Source organism: Benincasa hispida, chromosome 4, assembly GCF_009727055.1.
Source record: "Benincasa hispida cultivar B227 chromosome 4, ASM972705v1, whole genome shotgun sequence".
NCBI lineage: Eukaryota > Viridiplantae > Streptophyta > Magnoliopsida > Cucurbitales > Cucurbitaceae > Benincasa > Benincasa hispida.
Genome location: NC_052352.1, coordinates 28,324,695 through 28,344,427, shown reverse-complemented (window position 1 = coordinate 28,344,427; position 19,733 = coordinate 28,324,695). Strand labels below are relative to the sequence as shown.

The 19,733-nt window shown below is 29.7% G+C and overlaps 2 protein-coding genes across 3 annotated transcripts; both read right to left on the bottom strand.

Moving 5' to 3' along the window:
• Window positions 1-676: 676 nt before the first annotated feature.
• LOC120075841 (nucleolar protein 14) lies at window positions 677-9,079 on the bottom strand. 2 transcript variants are annotated; one of them, XM_039029542.1, is made up of 14 exons: window positions 8,723-9,079; window positions 8,492-8,626; window positions 8,248-8,410; window positions 7,898-7,959; window positions 7,434-7,493; window positions 7,113-7,319; window positions 6,660-6,788; window positions 4,945-5,640; window positions 3,974-4,166; window positions 3,682-3,875; window positions 3,077-3,178; window positions 2,819-2,958; window positions 1,537-1,815; window positions 677-1,434 (listed from the first exon to the last, which is right to left on the bottom strand). In XM_039029542.1, exons 1-14 carry the CDS (start codon window positions 8,942-8,944, stop codon window positions 1,170-1,172), a joined length of 2,847 nt encoding a protein of 948 aa, XP_038885470.1. In that variant the 5' UTR covers window positions 8,945-9,079; the 3' UTR covers window positions 677-1,169. The 2 variants fall into 2 exon arrangements, with proteins under 2 accessions (XP_038885470.1, XP_038885469.1); XM_039029541.1 differs by having other exon boundaries at window positions 2,819-2,961; window positions 8,723-9,078.
• A 1,500-nt stretch (window positions 9,080-10,579) lies between these two features.
• On the bottom strand, window positions 10,580-17,996 carry LOC120076541 (truncated transcription factor CAULIFLOWER A-like). Its single transcript, XM_039030401.1, has 7 exons — window positions 17,670-17,996; window positions 12,521-12,670; window positions 12,139-12,238; window positions 11,992-12,033; window positions 11,824-11,865; window positions 11,297-11,421; window positions 10,580-10,864 (listed from the first exon to the last, which is right to left on the bottom strand). The coding sequence occupies exons 1-7, from the start codon at window positions 17,852-17,854 to the stop codon at window positions 10,837-10,839; spliced, it is 672 nt and encodes a 223-aa protein (XP_038886329.1). The 5' UTR covers window positions 17,855-17,996; the 3' UTR covers window positions 10,580-10,836.
• Window positions 17,997-19,733: the final 1,737 nt, after the last annotated feature.

Below are 19,733 nucleotides of genomic sequence, written 5' to 3'. Positions count from 1 at the left end.
AAAAAAAAATACAAAAATACAAAAATACAAAAAATATCTTAAATTTTTTTAAAAAAAATTACAACATAAAAATCTGTGATTGAATACAAGTCCCAAGTCGGAATCAAATATTTTTCTAGAAAAAAGATTTACTTGGATGTGAAATCATGTGCTGTTTGTTTATTTTAGTTTTCATGCTTTCACAATGTAGAATTTTTTTGTATGGATGACTCGTTCACAAGTTTATGATTAATGACGAATCCCTCACAAACGTATGAAATTTGATCTTCTATTATTGCTATAACGCTCTTTGCTTTTCTGCTATATTTTCTCTATTTTTTCAGTCAATTGTACTTTTGGATGAAAAAATGAAGATAGTGATAAAGATGACCATTGTATTAGAACTACATTTGATCATTTCTAACGCGATACGCTATTAAATGCATACAATTGGTTGTGCTTTTCTCATTTTTCTCACAATTCGTTGTGTCGGTGTAAAAAAAGTAAAGATCGATGTCCATCACATTAAGACAATGGTAGAAATGGTCACCCCTAACGCAATATGTTATAAAATGCAGCTATAGGCTCTTATGCAAGCAGAAGGTTATATAATCTTTCACATATTTGTGGGAAACGAGTCGTCAATAAAAAAAAGGTGCTCGTGAATGTGTCATCCATACAAAAGAACTCTGCAATGTAGCAAGAAAAAGTAAGCATGTATTATTTTCAATCCTAAAGTAAAGGCATTTTCAGGATACGGTTCTGAAATACAATGACTGACTAAAATAGTATTGTGTATATATATAGTACTAAATAAAACCAGCTGCTCCAATACTGATATGGAAATAATATAATTTTTTTCACACATCATCCCAATTTCCCTCGACGAGGGATGAAGCTTATATTCAGCAAGTATACATACAGAAAACGACCCAAAACACGGAAGCCTCCTATTTATGAACCTAATCGATGAAGTGGATGAGAAACAAAACAAATAAAGAAATATGAACATTAGCTCTTACCAAAATTTTGACTGGTTCATTCGAGGCACGCGAGTAAAATCCGAATTATGGCTGGCTGGCTTTCTTTTCTGTGGTCGGTTCGCTTTCATCGTGATTGTACCAAAATTTGTTTGTCCCTCTTGGAGACCATGAAACACAAATCAAACGACTTACTTAGATTCACATCTTTCATTTCCTTCTCTTCCTTCCATTTCCCAATTGTCCAGATTTGAACGCGTGCTCTTGTGCTTCAAGGAAGGTTCTTGCTTTCTTATACTTTTCTGCTCTTTCTTCTTCCTGCAGTGCCTTATCTCTCGCCTTCACTTCGGACAAGAAATGGTTATCCTTGCGTAGTTCTCGGACTGCTCCTTTAGTTTCACGTTTTAAAAGTTTCTGCATCTTTCTTCTTTCAGCTCGTTCCCGATCTGGATCGTAATCTCTGCCTCTAACAAAGCTATGGAAGTAGTAACAAGTAGTAGCAACAATTTGGGGTCAGAACAAAAACTAAGAGAGCATGAATATTACTTAAAAGACAGAATAGAATAAAAGAAAGTACTTCTCCTCAAATTTTGGATTGAGTAATTTGATGGGCACAGCCTTTTGTTTTCTCATTCTAAGAGGTTGCCGCCCCGTGTAATGCTCCTCCGTTTTGGCTTCGATCGCTTTAGCTACTTTCCTGAATTTATCCTGTAATACATCCGGCATGTTCTCTTGCTGTGCCAATTCATGTAAAATTGTCGATATTGGCAAGAAGATTTCAGGGAAGGTTTTCAATTGACCATATATATTAACAAAACCGTAGAGAGTTTCGGTAACTGTTGACAGCAACCCGGCCCTGCAAATTTGAAAGACCAAACCTTTCATAACATCCAATAGATATTCAATTCTCATTGAAAATATATCTTCACTCTGATTTAGATACGCAAGTCCCAAACCAAAGCCCAAACTAATAATCACACGACAAAAATCAAATAGTAATTTCAAATTTGGGTACAAATCTTGGACGCAGAAACAGGAAAGACACATTTATTAAAATGTATATTTTTGAAGTAGGTTGTCTCCGTTTCTTTTACTGTGGACTCTTCCTTTTGTATGCCCTTCTATTATTTCATTATTTTTCTCAATGAAAGTTTGGTTATTCAATATACATAAGTATACATCTCTTTTCCATATGGAAATTCGAAATCAATAAGTTTTATGGATTTGTATGCTTAAAAATGACAAAGTTATGTCTTGTGTGCTCAAAATGTATTAGTTTTGTGGTATCTATTTTTGTGTCTATTTAATATGCTTACAAGTGTGTTGTCTAACAAATGTTGTATTCATATTGATTTTGTAATACCTATCTATTATGCTACCAAGTGAACAAATGTTGGAATGTCCAGACATCCAAAGTTCATCCATCATCCCATTGCCAAAAATTGGGTGGTGAAGCACCAAGTGTTCGATTTGTGTTAGGTTCTTTTCCCTTTATTAAAAGAGACTCCTGCAATGGGCTTATGTTCCTTCTGAAAACAATTTGGTGAGATTTACGAAACACAAGAAAGGTTCATTTTCCAAGACGAGGGAGGCAACAATTAGATTAGGCGTGAAACATGGTTAGTTTTCTGTACTCAACAAGGAAGAGCGTGTTCAATTAAATCTCTTTGGTCCTTCGATAACAAAGAATTTGACCACTTTTTCATTTGGAACAGTTTCAAACCATTTCACTCTCAGGTCAATTTGCTCCACCCCGCTCCACTCCACCCCCGGAAAAAAAAAACATTAAAAGAAGAAAAAAATAAAAAGGAAGAAAAAGAACAATAAAAATGAGGGAGAATACAGAGACAAAAAGGTACCTGAAATTGTCGGAGCTAAAAACCGAAGAATCGTCAGTCAAGTCCATTATGAAGAAGAAGTTCAGGGGGGTAATCTCGTTTGTAGGATTCTGTATACGCAGCAACTGTCCAAGTGCTTGCAAATCCACTAGATGACATATCTGCTGAGAAACAAATGTGTTTATCAGTCATTTGAATCAATGAAGTCCCCCCTCATAGAGTTAAATCTCTCGAGCAAATGGAACTACTTAAAATAAGGGTGTGAACTTTACGGTATACCTGAGGATTCTGAGACGATGATGACCTACTAACAGCTGCGGCCAACAAAGTCCGGAGAAAGTTTATTGCTTCAGGACAGAACTTCGAAGATTGTCTGGCAACCTACATTTTAGGAGTTTCCCTTGTGAAAAAGACAGAAAAAGTAATTTTTGAAAAGGAATAGGTACATGGAATAACGCAGAACATCCATTCAACAAATGGGAAAAGGAAAACAACAATATCAATCATTACTGGCACTTTTATGCCTTTATTATTAGTTATTGAGTTTATGTAAAGAGACTTAGGAACTGACCTTCCCAACTTCTAACATGTTTTTCTCAAAAAAAAAAAAAAAAAAAAAAAAAGGCGAAATAGATTAGAAGTTATTACTGGTAACTAACAGAGCTACATCGATGGCATAATGCACTCCTAGGGAACTACTTTGCCTAAAAGGCAAGTATATCAACAAGACTTAAAACGGGAAGTAACTTAGATTTGTTGACATAAAAATAAAACTGGGGAATAACAACTACCAAAATTACAAGTCCAATTCAAGATTTCACATGAATGATAGAAAACATTCATGCACAAAGTAAAATAAAATGATAATGATTAGCTTAACATACATAGAGCAGCAGAGAACATAAGAAAGCCCCTGTTGCAAGATCCCGACCCGTCACAATGGGGCAACGCATCAAATATTCACACATTAATAATATGGTTGGCGTAATGACCACATGGTTGTAATCAGAGCAAGGAAATATCATTGACCACAGCCTCAAGAGGATCAGAGTTTTGGAAGAAGGCCACGAGCTATTCTCTGCAAGAACAATTGGAATTCAGTTCTGTACATGGGTATTTAATGCATATATGATATACCAACAAGACCAATCAAATAATTGAGTTCATAATAGTAACCTGGATTTTTATTCTGAACACAAAATTGTTGATGAGTGCGGGATATCCTCATCCTAGCACATGTTGCAGCATAAAAAGGAATCTCCATACTCATTTCCATCAATGGCTTGAAAAGTAAATTGAGTAGCTCCACATTCAATGGCTTCTTATTTGCTGAGACAGCAAAATATTGCAAAAGTATACCATAGAATCTCTGAATAGGACATTAGTACCAACAGTTAGAAGGCAAACCAATGGCACAGAGAACGTATACGTATATTCCAAACAAAAAGGAGGGGATATCTGTTGCAGTGTGTAATGGAGAAGGGAATATCATAAGCATCCAAGAAATAAGCAGGAGAAAATTGAAGAACGTGCAGGCTTTTCTCAATAACAAGTGCTTTCCAATTAAAGCTGACAACTAAACTTATGAAGATTCAAACATACAAATGGAGCTTGATTTTCAATAAGTGAACCAGTAAAAGTTATAGAAACTAAGATGCATTCAAGACTATATTCATGAATCATGGAAAAGGCTGTTCATTTCGTAATAAACAGCAAAATTCTAGAAAATTAGTATTTGGATATACAATCCATCAACAGATTAACGAAGGTAAGATCAGGCACCTAATTACTGAGTTTAAACGAGAACAGATTCAGAAACTAAACTACTTTCCCAGTAAACACCTACGTAATAGAAAACCTCCCACACCAGACATAAAGAACATTCCTTTATAGTCACTCCCTAAGCCTGCATTAATAGTTCAAATCGATACACCACACATATTCCCAAGTAGTTTAAATCAATAATCATTATATGTTGTTTTAATATGTTAATAGCTTACAATGTGTTTTGCCTTCTGAAAGAGATAACACCCAGCTGACATTATTAATTGTAACTTGGTTCCGGCAAGAACGTATAAACAAGTTGATTTCAATAACAAAAAGACATTGATGTACTATGTGAACATATAAATATAAACAATACATACCTGCATTTTTTCCAGATTTTTGTCCGTTAATTGGATAGCATTACTTCCTCGAATTCTAGCAATGATCAAGATTACATCACTATTTGAACAATTGGCCAATAATGACAAAAATTGGTCATAGCTCTCTGGTGCATCAATTATATAAGGAAGTTCGGGTTTACTTTGACGTTGTATATCCCTTTCTAATTTCTTAGCATCTTCAGATATTCCATCGCTTTTACTACTTTTAGCAATGGAGCTCTTATATGCCTTTTTAGGGCCTTCGTGATCCACTTTCTCTTTAGAATGTTCCTCATCCGGCCCATTTCGCCCTTTACTTGCTTCATCATCCTCATCTGAATCAGTGTCAATAATGTCATCATCACTCTGTTCCCAATCCTTCAAAGAATGCTTCAATCCATGAGTGCTATCATCTTCCTCGGATTCATCATCAGAATCCCCATCTGCATCATCTTGACTATTGTCAGAATCTTCTGCTGAATCATCATCTTCACTTTCAGTGCCATCAGCATCCTTTCTTCCAAGAATCTCATCGACCCAACCCTTCTTATGACTGCGCTCATCATCAAGTGTAAATGAATCACCGAGATCATCCCCAGAGATATATTTCTGTTTCCCTACAGATGCATTTTCAGCATCATCATCTTCTTCATCACTAGAGTTATCTGGCGCAAGCATCCTTTTCTGTCTTTCCTCCTGAAAGGTAAGATAACATTTTAAATTTGAAGTATAAACAAATAATGTAGGTCTCATGGCCAGTCCCAAGAAGTAAAGGAAAAGGTAAGTAGCAGAAATGTCACTCTCAAACATCAGGTATTCAATGTCTCAGATGATAACAGATATCAACAAGATAGAATGAATGCCTATGCTTACTAATGCTAAACGTATCCAGTGTTCTACATTCAACAATCCTTTTAAGAAACTAGAAGATGTTCATACAGGAAATCCTAAATATTTGAATAGAATATAATTCCTAAACAATATAAATAGAGATCATAAATTCAACTTTTTTTTATGTATACTATACGATTGGAGTTATATTCAATCTTATTTTTCTATGATAACAAATTTGATTTCAAATTTTCCCACATTATTGTACCTTTTGATTTTGAATTTCACCCAAATTTGATATATGAGATTGAATATGAATGTAATAAATTTTCTTAATTTGAGATCAGGATGGCTTGAATTTGACTTAACATTTTTACGAAATATTTAGGATCCAAGGTAAATGATAGATTCTATCCAAATTTTGGTTTACATTTTTAATACAATTCTAAGAGACTTAGTAGAATTAAATTTTGGATAGAAATTTGATTATGCCCAAATTCAATTTGATTCTAATTGGATCAAATTTGAAACTTATCTAATTTATCTTTTGGTTGAAATTTGACCAATTAGTGGATTATAATTTGAATCCAAATTCCTACTTTGATCAAATTCCAAATTCATAACTCACTGTTTTAAGTTGGTGGAGTGAAGTTATTTAACACCGAGTTGTGAAGTATGTGGGTCAAACAATGAGTTATTTTAACCAACTCGACTAAACTCAAGTTGGTGGGCAATATACCCTAACATTAACACACTGCAAAAATTAAAATACTCTGTTTTTCTTCACTTAAACCCGAATTCAACTAGAACAGAGGCTGGACAAAAGAAAGTTTGTATTAGAGAATCTAGGACACCATCACATAGTTAAAAGAATTATAAAATACCTCTAATAGCTCAAGACGTTCTCGCTCCTCCTGAGCAATTTCTTCAGGTGTCTTTGTCCTGTCAGAAGGGCGTGCACGTATTTCCATTGCCATCTCTTTAACAAGCCTGTCAAAAGCGTCAGGTTTTTCCTGCATCATGCAAAAAGAAGACCTCATTTTCTTAGACATACAATATTCTAGATAACCTAGAATTACATTTAAATTGTTTTAAAAAAAAAAAAGAAAAAAGAAAAAAAGAAAAGGTCATAACCAAAAGGAATAGAGATTGAGAGGTAATAATAGAGACAGGGAAGAATTGAACATAACAAAAGGAGGAAAATGGATGCACACTCCACAAAGAAATCCTGAAGCTATTTGCTCGATAAGAAATATCAATAGCAGGATGGAAGATGGCAGAAAATCAGAACTACAGAATCAACTTGGTGGGAATTTAGACAACAGGTGATGTAATACCTGATTAAAATTTTCAGTTTTTCCAGCAGCAGACAAATTATCCTTCTTTAAATGCTCATTTGAAATACTCTTTTGAACAAGAGCCTTCAAGGCATTTCCAGAACCAGTGAGAGATAACAACGCCTCAGACTGGACCAACGACTCAAACTTCTTGTCCAATTCTTCAACAAGTTGTTCATTTTCTTCCTTATCCTTCGCTTTTTGTGCCTGAGAAGAAAGGTTTCAACATGAAAAAAAAAGTATTAGACTCACCTTGAAAAAGAAAATCATCAAAATTTGTACACACTGATTCTGAAAGATTGGAAAAATAAAAATCTTCACCTTGAAAAATTTGCTCTTTGCAATAACCTCATCCATAACTTCCTTCTTGCTTTTGCGTTTCTGTAAATTTAGATCACTGATTTCAGAAATACACAATGGCTTGAAAGTAACATGTATAGATATGCATATATGAGCTAAAATATACTTGCAAGGTTGTTCATCCAAATATATTCATATCTACAAACCTATATCATAGCCTAAAGTATAAAATCATTCATGTCATATTAACTTGTATGGGCAAACTATGCTACAACAGTAAAGCTAAAGCTTTCACATTTTTTCCTCCTTGTAAAGAGATAACTTTAGAATTACGCCAAAAGAGACTTATAAAATTTTAGCTACAACTTTCTGAAAAGGCAAAATCCCACATTCATGTGAATGGCTAGCATGAAAATTAGTACAACAAATTGGCCCATATATGATACGATAACAAAAAAAAAAAAAATGATAGCAAGGAATCTCACATTTTCCTCTCCTTCTAAAGAAGGACCTTTTTGTTGATGTACTGCATCACGGTAAGCCCCCTCTGCAAAGTACAATGAGTGGTATTAATGTGAGTTCAAAGAAGCATATGTAGTAGTTAATAAAGGATTAGCGTTCCAACAAATGTTCGTCAACATTAATAGAATTCCTAGTTTAATAAAAGAGATGGGCTATTAGTGATAAGAAACTAAATCCAGTGTTCTTTTACCAAATAATGAACTAAAGAGAAAAACCGCGGCATTGGGCGAAGAAAAGAGAAGGCAGCATTTGGAAGAGAGATGAAAAAAACATGTTTTACAGTGACATACATTAACAAAAGCTTTATACGTACTCTTGGGTTCACCAGCTGCTGCATCATCATCGTCATCGTCATCCGGCATTATTTCGTCCTCAAAATCGTCGTTTGCAGGTAACGAACCAAGATTTTGGATTCCAAAATAATCATCTTCTTCTCCATCAGATAAGTTATATTTGCCGCTCTTATTCAATTTTCGCTAAAGAAAAGAAAAACAATCAGAACAGATAAAAGTAAACAATGCTAAAATCGAATGCTCAAAGCAAACCAATGCATTCACCTTCAGTTCACGTTGCGAACGTAAAATAGCTTTATCGAATTCCCCAAGCTCTTCGTCCCATTCTCCAATTCGCTTATCGGAAAATTCTGTAGACTTGCGACTTTGTTCGTACTCCTTCAGTAGCGTCTTTTTCCTCTGCCTCACCGAAAAGAGGACTAACGATCAAACAAACGGAAGAAAAGTAGACTCTCGCATACAGAGAAAATCACAAGAATTATCAAGGGAGACTACCTTTTCAATGGCGAGGGAACGAGCAAGGCCAATACGACGCTCTTCTCCCTTACGTTTCTTTCCAAGGACGTCAAATTTCCTGCGAGACCAAATACTTTCGAATGGATTCGTCTTCGGAGCGGTGACCTTCATCGTCAAGGCTTTCGGACCGGAAATCTTCTTCTTCTTCTTCTTGGTCTTCTTATCATTGTTGCTCGAGCTGCGGATGGATAGCTTAGCCATAGATTCACCAAGAAAACGAGGGGAGGTGCCTCTAGGGTTTATGCAGTGCAGGGTTTAAGGTTGAAGAAGAAGAAGCTCTCGACTTGAACCTTTCGGCGTTTCAGAGTTCGGAATGTAGCCGGCGAAATCAAAAGCTTCGGGCTCGAGTTCTCGCTTAACCTTTGAATTGGGCTTCCACGACTCCAACGGCCCGTTTCATTTGGTAAATTGAGCCGAATTTAAATTAGGCTCAACAAGACCCAAACTGAAGGACGACCCACATGAATTTTACAAGCAATAACTTACACCCCAGCCCATTCTTTTTTTTTTTTTTTTTTATTCTGTGAATAATATTTTCCTTTTCTTTTCCGTTGGGATTTAAGCACGTGGTTAGACATTATAGTAAATTTGTAAATATGTACTATAACACGTGATTTTCTTTTTCTTAATAAAATATCTAATCAATTATCATGATGAACTACAAAAGTAATAAAACTTTTTTTAAAAAAATTGTAAACATGATGAATCATCAAATGTATGCATGAATTATAGAACCATATTGGTTGCAACAAATGATTTTTTTTTTTTTTTTTTTTGTAATATATGGACGATAGGAGAATTGAGCTCTAACCTCGACTTGATAGTACAAAATTTATGTGTGAATAAGATCCTTTTGTTTTTTTTATAAAAAACAAATGGCATATTAAGCAATTAGAAATGATTCATTAATTTATAAAATTAAATTTAAAAATTACCGATGGAGATGACGGATTAAGGATGGAAGTGGAAACAAAGTTTTTTTTATTGTGCTTTTGCTAAATTATTTTCTCAATAATCTAATCTTAATCTTTTTTTTTTTTTTAAGAAGATAAAGGTTTTTGGGTCAATAGGTACATCGGATTATCCCAACTGATCTTAACCTGAACCAAATTTAAGGCACGATTGCTAATTATTTAATTGTTTTATGTTTTAATTTTGAAGATTAAGTTTAAAAATATTTCTTACAGGGTCTTTTAGTTTTTTCTCTACTTTTTTTCTTTTTTACTATAAGTTCAAATGTTTACTTTTGAGAACTGAAAATTACCCCGAAAGACTTTTTCAAAAATTAAATGAATAATTAAACAAATATTGAAACCTAAATTACTCCTATTTACGTTAATAAAAATTGTTTTTATTGGCATTTTTGTTATAGGGAACTCAATCGCAAACCAACTTCATTTCATCCAAAATCATAGACTGGGTGGAGGGGAATATATTTTGAGAATTAAAATTTTGGAGATTAAAAAATCAAACTAGAAGAATAAAAAGGAATTACTCATACTTTGATGAACATATGCTCAAGTAATTGGCATCCAGTGCCATATATTTGATGGTTTGATTTACTAGTAAATAGTTAATACATGTTAACAATGATATGTTATGTTTAACCTTTAAGAAAAAAAATCAATCTTCTTTTTCCTTGTTTGCTTACATTTGACATTATTATGTTAGTCAAGAAAGGTCAACATGAAAAACATGGTCCAAATATCCAAATCCAAGCTTTACAAAACCCTAAACCCTAGCTATACATTATATATTAATCCCTAAAAGCCTTAGCCTTTTGAGAAAGCACTTTTCTTTGGAACAGAACAGCTCCATTTCATAGTATATTAGCAATCTGATTACATTCAAGTTTTTTAGTAGAATATCTCAAACACAACAAAGTTCAAATGTTTTCTTTGTCAAGTTAACAAAAGCTCCACAGAAAGAAAACCCTTCATATAACTCAAAGCATTACACTTATAGGGTATAACTAGTTCCCTTTTCCATTATTAAGCTAGCTACATCCCTCCTCCTCCTCCTCCTCTTCTTCCCCGTGCACTTCTTCGATACTAATCCGATCACCACCGAAAATTCCCGACGTGCAACAAGATTCATTCGTGACCATCAAAACTTGCAAGCCTAATATTGATTCAAACAATGAAAAGATAATATATGTAACATTAGAATGAATCTTAGAGTTATTCTATATTGATTCCGCATTACTAATTTCATCCATATAGTTTGGACTTGGAGAAAGTTGAAATATAAGTTAGTCCATATGATTTGATAAAATCATCTTAAATAATAATCCATACGGTAGGGATTAGAATATAATTATGAAAAATTTATCAAACCACATGAACTATTTATGATGTTTAAAATTATAAAAACTAAATTCTAACTTTCTCTTAACCGACCAAATTTGTAATTTAACCTATTATCTAGAAGCACTTTTGAGGGGGAGGGGGAACACTAATCAAAGGCTTCCTCCAAAAGTAGCTTTTTTTCACAATTTCACAAATACAAATAATAAATAAAGAAATGAAAGCTATTGTTTGGATGGATTATTACCCAATGTTTAGAGAGGGATGAGGAGCTGATGGGAATAAGAAAGATAAGGCATTGTAACCATGGTGTTGCTGCTGCTCCCATTCTGCCTGTTGTGCCATTGCTACACTCTTTTCCTTCTCCTTGATCTTTTTTTTTTTTTTTTTTTTTCACAAATTGGTAAATAAAATGTAACTACTCAATCATAATTAAGTTTGTAAACCGATAAAAATTGAACTTTAAGCTAATTAGAAAGAAATAACATTCCATAACTTTAAACTTAAAGATCTCCTATTTCGATGCTATGTTAGACGATTATTTGTTTAAACATAAAGATCTCCCCCTCAAAAGTATTTGTTTAACATAATTTCTTATATTAATGAATGAAAACACTTTAAAAAATAAAATTCGAGTTAAAATGAACGTTTCAAAAGTTGATTCAAGTTATTAAATTAAAACCCTATCTTATATATATATCTATAAATAAAGTGTTTTAAGAAAAATGTACATCTTAAAAATGTGCTTAATTTAAAGAGTATGCAAAACTTCACCTGCTTAGCCAGTAGGGCATTTTGCTCCTGTATTGCTCTTTCCTGTCATATATGTAAGATTAAAAAATATATATATTAGAATGTAAAGTAAATAAAATAAAATAGAAAAATTCACTATCATAATTAAGATTTCTTTTTTTAAAAAAGGGAAAAGTAAAGAGTATTTGCCTTTCTTTGGAGTGCAGAGATGGAATCATACATAAGTTGGTTCTGAAAAATAATCCAATAGACATATATAATTTTTCAATAATAATTACAAGCATTAAAAAGGAAAATACATAAATAAACAAATATTCAAATAAAAAACAGCCCTACTTTTCTGGATCGAACATGTTTAAGTGCAGTGTCAATTTGTTGCTCCAAGTTCTGCAGTTCTTTGACACTCAGTGAATCCAAATCTTCACCCATATAATGACTGCAATCATACGATGGTATTAAATTTTTATCGACATATCAAAATAAAAAAAAGAAAAAAATCAACTAAATATCAAAAGGATATCCAAAATTATATAAATTACTAGAATATTAAATTTTCTATGACCATATTAGAAAATGGTCCATGCATCGACATTTCTATTATATATTATTAAAGTTAGAACGAAGAAGATACATGTATATATATAAAGAAAATGTTTATTTGTATAATATAATATAGACATCGACATTTAAAATATTGGTATAAACGTAGACTACGTACCTGTTGTTTCTTTGTAAAAGTTCGACTTTGGACTTGAGTCTGTAGTATTCGAGAGTCCAATTTTCATGAGAAAATTCAGATTCAGAAGCTGCAATTTGCTGCCTTCCCACGTAAGAATATCTCTCATATCGTTCAAGTATTTTCTCCATGCTGCATCAATAATTAAAGTATATATTTTAACTTTAATAAGACGCTAAACTTAAATAAACATTAGAGATTCAATTTTTCTTACACCTGACCTAGAAAAAAAAAACTTTTATTTCCAAATGGAAAACTATAACTCCCCCTTATTTAGGGCCTAACATGATAGGATATTTGTATATAAAGTTGTTCACGTCTATATCTACTAGATATAGTTAAACTTATTTTAAAAAATTTGCCAAATTTCAAGATTTCTAGGGGTAGTTTTACAAACTATTCCATCTATTAAAAATATATATATACTTTATTAGTCCCATTTGGAAACATTTTTTTTTAAATCAAGTCTATAAACACCTTTTTCACCTCTAAATCTCTTGTTTCCATATCTAATTTTTACCTATGTTTTCAAAAACAATGTCCAAAATTGAAAATTTTAAAAAAATAGTTTTTAAAAACTTATTTTTATTTTTATAATTTGGCTAAAAATTCAACTCTTGTACTCAAGAAAGATACAAAATATTGTAAGAAAATGTGAGACGTATTTTTTTTAAAACCAAAAATAAAAAAATGAAATAGTTGACCAAATGACGCCTTAGTTTTTAGTTTTTTTAAATGAAGCTTATAAACACCCTTCCATCTATAAATTTATTTCTTTATTATCTACTTTTTACCAATGTTTTCAAAAACTAAACCAAGGTTTGAAACTTTTTTTTAGAAAAAATAGCTTTTAAAAGGTATAAATATATATATATAAAATAATATATATAATATATATATATATATTATATATATATATATTATAGAATTTTGTCCTAAGAATTCAACTCTCCTCTACTTAAGAAAAATGCAAACTGTTATAAGAAAGTGAGAGAAAATAGACTTAGTTTTAAAAAACCATTCTACTTAAAAAATATGCAAATCATTGTAAGAATTGTTAATGAAATAGACTTAATTTTCAAAAACAAAAATAAAAAACTAAATGATTACCAAACGAGACCGAAGTTTTTTTAAAGCATTGGTAGATAATAAAACATATAGTAATGTTTATACGATTAAATTTATATAATAAACAGTCTTAAAAAGTATTTTTTTAAAAAAAAAAAGCTATAAATTCAAGTGTTTAGGTAAAATATGAACACCAATATAAAGAAATATACACAATTATCAAAACAAAAAATCAGATAGTTATATCACCAATGACTTAAACGATGACGTAAACTGAAATACTGAATCCAACCCACATAAAAAGAAAATAACAAACAATAAAATATGACAAGATCACAAGGAAAGACAAAAACAAAAAAAAAAAAAACAGTGCAAATATATATTTTACTATTCACGAAACTACATAATTGACAGAGCACAATGACTTTAGAATTAAAAGTATGTTAAATTACCAAATGTATTCAGAAAATATATATATATATATATAACATGTAAAGTAGGGAAATCGAACCTCTCATAAGTACTATGTCAATTGAACTATATTTTGACAAAAAAAAAAAATCATTTTTGTTTTTTAGTTAAAGGAAGAAAAATGATAGGGTTTAATCCACAGGAAATGTAAAAAAAAAAAAAAAAAAAAAAAAAAGTTAAAATACTATTTTGATCTCCGAACTTTGAAGCTTGTTCAATTTTACTTTATCCAATTTTGACTTCCTATACATTCGATCAATCTTAAGTTTTGGTCCCTCAAAGATAATTTTTTTACGGAAATTATTTTAATAATAATAATAATATTTTTTTATAAAAAAAAATATGTGAAAATGTTTTCAAAATTTATAGGAAAAATGTTAAAATAAAACAAAATGATTTCTTAAAAATCAATCCTTAATCAACAAAGATTAAATTTAAAATTTATTAAAAATATAGGACTAATACGATACTTTAACCATGTTTATTTGGAATAAACCAGCAATGAGGAGTAATCTTATTGAACTTAAAAAGGAATTTCCCCTTTGAACAGTAGCAACACAATTAATCAATTCTCTCTCTATCAATTCCATCTTTGAGTATCACTCACATAAGAAGCAACCATTAATATGGTACATCAACCAACCACTGTTTGAAGTTTCAAGTGATTTAAATTGAATTGACAGCCAAATATTATATAATATTATATATAATATCAAATTAAAGGAACTTGGAATATTAAACAGAAAATCAACTTTTGAAAGTTAGGGCCTAGATTTTGAAGCATATAAACACCAAGAGTTACTGTCTTCTATCAAGTCTTATCCTAGAGAAGAATAACAACTTTCTCCATCAAATCCATTAATTTTTCTCTCCCTTTTCCTTTTTTTCTGGCAAAAATATATATATTTTTTCTTTCAACTTCTATGTATTACTATCAACTATGAATACTCATTACTTCATTTAGGGCTAGGGTTCAACTTTTCTTTTATCTTTCATTGTCTATCATATGTTAAAGATTAATTAATATTGTTCTTAAGAAACCCTACATTTGAGGTCAGAATAAGAGAAAACAATTTTGAATAAGCTTTCGAATATATATANTTTTTTTTTTTTTTTTTTAAATAGATGAGATAATTTATAGAAAATAAGAGGTTGAATTACGCTATTTTATATAAAAAATTAGATTTCATATTATAATTTGATTTACTTTATATCAACATGATATAGCATGAGATATAGATAGATTGTAAGATAAATTTTGATTCTTTTTTCTCTTTCATAGGTGATGTTAAAAAAATAGGAATAAAATGTGATCTTTTTAATTTGTAAAAAAATAATATCAATTTTTGATATATTTGAAAATTGATTTATTTTTTTTTAAAAAATATTTTTACGTGTATACATTTTGAAATAGAGATAAATTTTGATTTTTTTTTTTTTGGTTAATGTTTTGTTCTTTTATACATAATACTAAAAAAATAAGGATAAAATGTGATCTTTTTAATTTTCCAAAATAGTATCAAATTTTGATTTTATTTATTTTTTTAAATATTTTACGTGTATAAATTTTGATATATTTTTTTAATGTTTTGTTCTTTCATACGTAATGCTAAAAAAAAAGAAGGATAAAATGTGATCTTTTTAATTTGCCAAAAATAGTATTATATTTTGTTTTTTTTTTCTAAAAGATGAGTTTTACGGTACTCAAAGTTAGAAAAATATTTAATGATTTAATAATTTTATCAACTGTTATGCTTTTTGTGTTTCTTTATTTAATATATATATAAATAAATATATATAGATAGATAGATATAGATAGATAGAAAGTAATAATAAATGCAATTAATAAGTGATATAAATAAGGCCCACCAAATTTATAGTTATAGAAATCAAATATTTAAATAAACTAATTTATGTATGTATATCTCACAAGCAATCAATATGTGATAAATAAATGCATATAAAACAATAGCTTATAATGGTCACATGATGAAGCATACATAGAAGAAAGAAGGAAGCTTAAAATGGTCACAACTAAGGGACCTTTCATATATATGTATATATGTGAGAGTGATGGATTCGAACCTCTAATTTCTTAATTAAAAAAATAAATATATTAACTAGCTAAAATATGCTCAGATTTGATCTTTCATAAGGTTTCCTCATTTTTAATAAATTAATCCATGTATATGAATAGAGATCCTAAGTAATAAAATTGTAATAAACATATGCATAAATAATAGCTTATATATGGTGGTCACATGAAAAACATTAAAAAGAACATTTTGGGAATGGAAGATTAATGGTTAGAGATTGTTTGGTAACATTTTTATTTCTTATGTTATAGTTTATTTTTTTATCTTAAGTTTTTTAGAGTTACCATGTAATAATGTATGATGTACTATGTTGTGATAACATTTTTTTATTTTCACTTCCTTATTCTCCGCTTCCTACCATTGTTTTTCAAAAACTAAACCAAAATTTAAATTTTTTTAAAAAAATAGTTTTTGTTCTTAAATTTCTAATGTCTTTCATAAAATAATAATTTTTATAAATATAAAAAAGGAAAAGAAAAGGAAAAAAAAAACACTTGTTTTGCATTTTCTAACATAAATGTTTCGAAACACCCTGGCTCAATAATGATAATAATAATAATAATAATAATAATAATAAACAAATAATGGTTTGAAAATCCTAGATTTCCCTATTTTTTAAAATGTTACCTCTCAAATATCATATAAAATACTAAAAACCTAAACCCAACAGTCAACACAAAATTTATAATATTTTATTTAAAAGAAAATAGTTTCAGGTCCCTGTTCTGTATTTTAAATTTATAATTTCATTTTCTATTTCTTTCATGGTTTATTATTACAACCTAGCTTCAGAAGAATTGAATTTAGTATACCTTCCAAAACATAAATATGAATAATTTCAATTACAAATCATTCAAAAATAGTTTCAAAATCAAATCAAAGCCAAGATTTTCAAGGTACAATAATTTTTTTCCCCTTCTTACCAAATTACTCTCTCTTTAGCTCTTACCATTTTTCTGACTTAACTACTGTATGTGAACAAACTACATGCAAACAAAAAATAATATAAACACCTAGAAGGAAACTGTATTTGTTACATTAGATCCTCATTTACATGTTAAAAAAAAAAACTACAAAAGTAGGGAAGAAAAAAGACCTAGTTTTCAAGTACAAAAATCTTAAAAGAAGAAGATCAAATAAACCCTAAAAATAAAAATGAAAACAAATGAATCGAGTTGAAGAATAGGAAGATCGATCTAATTAAATCATCACCGATCTGTACGATTATTCATTTGGGAGATTTTTTTTTTTTTTGAAACCCTAATAAAAATGGAAATAAAGGAAGTGGGTGTTAAGTGGTAGTGAAAAGTCAGAAAAATCAGAATTGTAGATGTAGATTTGGGGTCAATACGTTATTTATTTATTTATTTTTTTTTTTTTAGAAGAAATGAAAAATAGGAAAACCCAAAGACACATACACAAACACACTCATATAACTAAAGGTTGAAAAGAGAATTAAGGTTAAAATAAAATAAAATAAAGAAAGAAAAAGAGACCTGGAATCAGAGGAGTATTCAAAGAGCTTTCCTTTGTGGGAGAAAACAATCAAAGCAACTTCAGCATCACAGAGAACAGAGATTTCATGAGCCTTCTTAAGCAATCCAGCTTTCCTTTTGGAGAAAGTAACTTGCCTGTTTATTTTGTTCTCAATTCTTTTCAACTGAACCCTACCTCTTCCCATTTTCTTTCCTTTTTCTTCTTATTATTATTTTTCAAACAAAACCCAGTTACCCAAAAACAGGCTGCTGCTGCTGCTGCTGCTACTACTCAAAGAAAGGAAGAAGCAAAAACAAAAAAACACAAAAAACAAAAAAAAATCTAACAATCACAAGAAGAGAAAGAAAGGGGGGTTGAATTAGGTTTTGGGAGATTGGGGGGGAGCAGTTGTTATATAGGAAAAGTAATGGAATTGAAATTTTTTAAAAAAAAAAAAAAAAAAACAAGAAAAGTGGTTTTGTGAAAAGTGGTTCTTTTTTTTTTTTTTTTTTTTTTTTTTTTTTTTTAAGGAAAAGTGGGTTTTGGTGAAGTGTTTGTCGAGAGGTGATAGGGTAAAAGAACTGGCTGAATCGTTATGCAGATGTGGGGGTCACTTGTACCAACATTCACAGTTTTCTTTTCTTTTTTTAAAAAATAAACTCTTTTAATCGCAGTTTTTTTTAGTTTCAACTCCGTTTGGTTATCATTTCGTTTTTTATTTTAAATTTTTAAAAATTAGCTAAATTTTCAAAAACAAAAACAAATTTTTACAAGCTACTTTTTTTTAATTATCAAATTTTCACTTGATTTTTTAAATAATTGATAAAAGATAAATAACAAATAAAGAAATTAGAACTGAAAGTGGTGTCTATAAACTCAATTTTCAAAAACAAACAAAAAGTCAAATAATTATCAAATGAGACCTTAATATTTCATACATTTTCTAGCTCTCAAGTTTATACTATAAGTATTTTGCTCTTTGATATTAATTTCAGTTTAATTAATTAGAAACAAGTTAAATGAAATGTTTTAAATAATTTTGATAGTCATGAACGATGATGGAGGCTAATTTAATTATAATTAAATTCTTTTTAATTAATTAATAAACGTCAAGTAAAATCAAATATTAAAGATAAAGATAATCGTATAAATCTTGAAATTTAAAAACTAAATGGAAATAAAATTCAAAATTTAGGGGTAAAAATTGAGAAATTGTGAAAAATAGCAATTTTAGGTTTCTACCTTGTAGAATTAGCACGCTTTTCGAAGACTCATAAAAATAGTCTTTTTCAATCCATCTTAGATGAGATTGAGTGTCGAAAATTAGTTAAAAAATCAACTTTTTTTCAACTTATCAATTATTTTAAGCCTTCTCGGTACATCTCGATTACACACCAAGATTTGCTTTTTGTTATTATTATTTTTTTGTAATATTTCCAAATCTTATATTATTTTGATATTTTCTCCAAATTCAATTATGTTTACAAATTATTACATAATTTTTCAAATCTTTAACATAATTTATGTTTTTACAATTTTATGAATTTTCAAATTTTCAAATGCATCTTCTAATTATCAAATTAGATTTTCTAAATTAGATTCAACATTTTTAATTTGTATTATAGAGGGGATATTTAAAAAAAATAAAAAAGAAAAAAGAAGAAGATCATTTATTTATTTATTTTGAAGTAGAGACTAGAGAGTGGCGTTTATGGTTAGCGTTGACGGCGCCTGTTTATGTATAAGACCTTGACCACAAAACTCATAATAATGGAGAAATATATTTATTTATATGGCTATGGATGGACCATTAATATTATACTTTTTTTTTTTCAATTTCAATTTTAATTCCAGTGTTTTTTTTATGCTCTTTTTTTTTCCACATGAGATTAGATTTAATATTCTGATTTGTCTCATATAATTTCATTTCTTAAAATATCGGATATAATTATCTAGGTAAATTTAAACTTATCTAATATGAATTTTTTTAATACTCTCTAATATAGGTGAGATTTTTATACGTTTTAATTAATAAAGTAACATCAGTTAATCTAATTTTAGTTAATTATTAAATATAGATATAT